This window comes from Ornithorhynchus anatinus, chromosome 2 (genome assembly GCF_004115215.2).
Source record: "Ornithorhynchus anatinus isolate Pmale09 chromosome 2, mOrnAna1.pri.v4, whole genome shotgun sequence".
NCBI lineage: Eukaryota > Metazoa > Chordata > Mammalia > Monotremata > Ornithorhynchidae > Ornithorhynchus > Ornithorhynchus anatinus.
The window spans coordinates 63,110,264-63,113,479 of NC_041729.1; the positions used below are offsets into that span (position 1 = coordinate 63,110,264).

The following is a 3,216-nucleotide window of genomic DNA, read 5'->3' on the forward strand; positions in this document are numbered from 1 at the left end:
AAGCGCTTGGAAAGTACGATTTGGCAGCAGATGGAGACAATCCCTACCCAATAACGGGCTCACCGTCACACTCTCCCAACATCCTCCTTTTCGCGGAGGCTCCACTCTGTCGCTCCTTCTGTCCTTCCCATCACGGCGGTGCCCGGCAGGATGGGAATGAGGTAGGGCGGTGTGGAAGAATCGCCGGCGGGAGCAGACTCTTCTCCCTCTTTTCCGAGAGCCACGGTAGCCAGCCTCGAGGCTGCCTCCGCCGTCACCGTCCCTTGATCGCGCCGCGGCCCGTGAAAACCCGCACCCGAATCCCCGGCCGGCATGCGAGGTGCCCAGATTGGGATGCGGGGGTCCGCGGAATCAGCGGGAGGGCCCCGGGGCCCTAGGAGTCATCCACGTTGGACAGAGGAGGGCCCTTCCTCCAGAACGTTCTCATTCTCCGGTCGCCGTGCATCACCAGGAACGGGCTTAGGGCCGAGAAGGTGAATGACAACACCATATGACTACTCACCAGCAAAGGAAAATGTCCTCTCGTGTTTAGTAAAACACTCAGAGTGACGGACTGTCGCCCGTAAAGGAGGACGTAGAAGGCCACCAGGGCGACCACCTTCTTGGCCACCCTGACCTCAGGCACCGCCCTCTGGGAGTGGCCGGGCCGGCGAAGGTGTCGGACTTGCCCGTGGTGCCTGTGCAGGACAAACACCATGTAGCCGCTGGACAGGCTCATGAGGCCCACGAAGAGCAGATCGCGCAGGGAGAGCACGACCGAAATCACCAGGGCGGTCTCTACGCTCTCAATGACCTTCGAGCAGTATTTGAGATCCAATATCATCCTCACCCTGCTGCCGTTCTGGGGGCCTGTCATGAACAGGGTTGTGTCGAAATCTACCAGCATATTGAGGATCAAGGCGAGGGTGCAGGAAGGGAGGACGTACCTGGGTAATCTGGCTTTGACTCCGGCCCACCAGGAGGTGGTGGGACTGATGGTGACGGCCTGGAAGACACTCAGGAGGCAGGTGGTACAGATGGCCAGGCCCCGGGCCACCCGATAAAGGTAAATGAGGACTTTACAGCCGACGTTGCCGAGGAAATTCCTCAGACCCCAAATGGATATGGTCTCTGGGACTCCAAGGGTGAGGAGAATGATGGTGTTGGCCAAGGCCAGGTGGGCAAGGATTAAGTCGGAGAAGCTGCGCTTGGGGTTACTGGAGACCATGCGGGTGTAAAACAGGAGGAGGAATGCGTTCATTGCGACTCCAATACTGATCTGCAACAGCATCACCATCCCGAAAGAAATCTCAGTGGCGTTCATTGTCCTCAATTCACAATTAGACCTAGAGGAGGCCTCCTGCAGAGCAGCCTGGGAGGGGGTGAAGAGAGAGTGTGAGAGAGAGCGCGTGCACACGTGAGAGAGAAGGAAATAGAGGGAGAGAGAAAAAAAGAGAGAGGGCAAATGAGAGAAGAGAAGGGTGCCCGGCGCTCTTCGGTGGTAAATTTCTATGCCACTTAGAGACCCTCACGCTAGCCCTTGTAACTCTCCAACCCTCCCGCTTGTCCATCACGCAAACTGACGCCGTACGGAGGGTCGGCTTTACGGGCCGTTGTCTGGGATCTCAGGATCCGGCCCTTACTTGATGGCTCGTTTCGTGGACACCGGAGCGGGGACCTCGCTGATTAGTATTCAGAGTGGGATGGATGCTCTCGTAGAAACTAGGGCGCGGGCAGGAAAATGAGTATGTGGGGTTCAAACCCCCCCACTGCTCAGTCTCAAACGAAAACCCTCGTTCTGCCACTGTTCCCTAGGTGATTCCCTCGTGAGGGCGGAAATGACCGATGACACAGGGTTCTGCCGGAGGAGAGTCGTTATCGTCCCGCTCTGCATTATTCCTGGAGTACTCAGGAGTGAGAGGGGAGGACAGATGCGTAGCGTCGGGTGAGGGGCAGGACTGAGCTGGCCGGGCGATTGGGTTTTAAAACCACTTCGGCATCTCCGTCAGGCAACAGCTCACCGTCGGTGGGAGGGTTAATACGAGATTCCGAAGAGCTCGGACTGGCGGTGCTCCTGTGAGGGAGACGCAGGCTAAATCAGACCTCTGGGCGGTCGGCGTGCAGAGAGTCAACCGTACAGCCTAAACACACATTTGTGAAGCTTACTGCGTGGGGTGGTGTCATTCTGAAATAATGAGGCAAAGAATTATTTAAAGTTAATATTGTACCGACCCGGCCGTTTGCTAATGAGACTTAGAGAAATGGGAAGAGAAAGGAAAGAGGGAGAGAGAGAGAGAAGGGGGGGAAAGGGAGGAAGAAAAGAAAGGAGGAAAAGAAAGAGAAGGAATCGGGGGGAGGAGAGGAGGGAACGGCGAGAGGACAGTGGAGCGAGATGGAGAGGAGAAAGAGCGAGAGAGAGAGACAGAGGAAACACATTTACTTGGGGATGCTTTCATTTGGGAAGGAGGGAGCGTGGGTGGAGAGCTGGCAAGCTTCACGCCTCCTACGTTGTCACCGTCTCACTCTCCCCACCTTCCTTCTCCTGTGCTGCCGCTGGCCTTTCGCCAACCTTCTCCGGATCAGGTGCGCTTTGGGGCGAACCTTCCCCTTCCGCAGCCCCCGTGGGCAGCCAGCACGGGGGGTGTACTGAACCCCACCCCGTCGTTTCCCTGCCCGATAGATCCCAGCTCCGCACCCACGACTGCTAACAGCGTGCCCTGCTCCTGGCCAAGAGCTGCTCTTCCCCCCTGCCCAGCACCCGTGGCGGGGTGCGTGGTAATAATCATAATCATAATCATAATAATTTGGTATTTGTTAAGCGCTTACTATGTGCCAAGCACGGTTCTAAGCGCTGGGGGGATACAAGGTGATCAGGTTGTCCCTCGTGGGGCTCACAGTTTTTAAATTCCCATTTTCCAGATGAGGTGATTGAGGCACAGAGAGGTTAAGTCCCGGCTCCTGCCGGCTTGCCGTGCCATCCACTGAGGTCAACGGGAACCCCCCCAGGCCCAGCACGGCGGAACCGCTGCATCCTGTCAGCAGAGGTCCAGGAGTAGCTTTCCTCTTGGCTCTACGGATCGGTCCCTTTCCGGCTCAAAGGGGCAGGGTGGGGAGGGCAACCTATTTCCTGCGCCAGTAGCCGTAGGGCTGAACGTCGTGGGGGTGAACAAGGTCTTTCCCACATTCTACCAAGTCCTTGGGGGCCATCAACCTTGGAGTGGATGCCCGTGTCTGTGA

At 57.2% G+C, this 3,216-nt stretch overlaps 1 protein-coding gene across 1 annotated transcript; it reads right to left on the reverse strand.

The window, feature by feature from the left end:
- Positions 1-373: 373 nt before the first annotated feature.
- ORNANAV1R3268 (vomeronasal 1 receptor ornAnaV1R3268) lies at positions 374-1,303 on the reverse strand. Its single transcript, NM_001253660.1, has one exon. It carries the CDS (start codon positions 1,301-1,303, stop codon positions 374-376), a length of 930 nt encoding a protein of 309 aa, NP_001240589.1.
- Between the last annotated feature and the right edge of the window lie 1,913 nt (positions 1,304-3,216).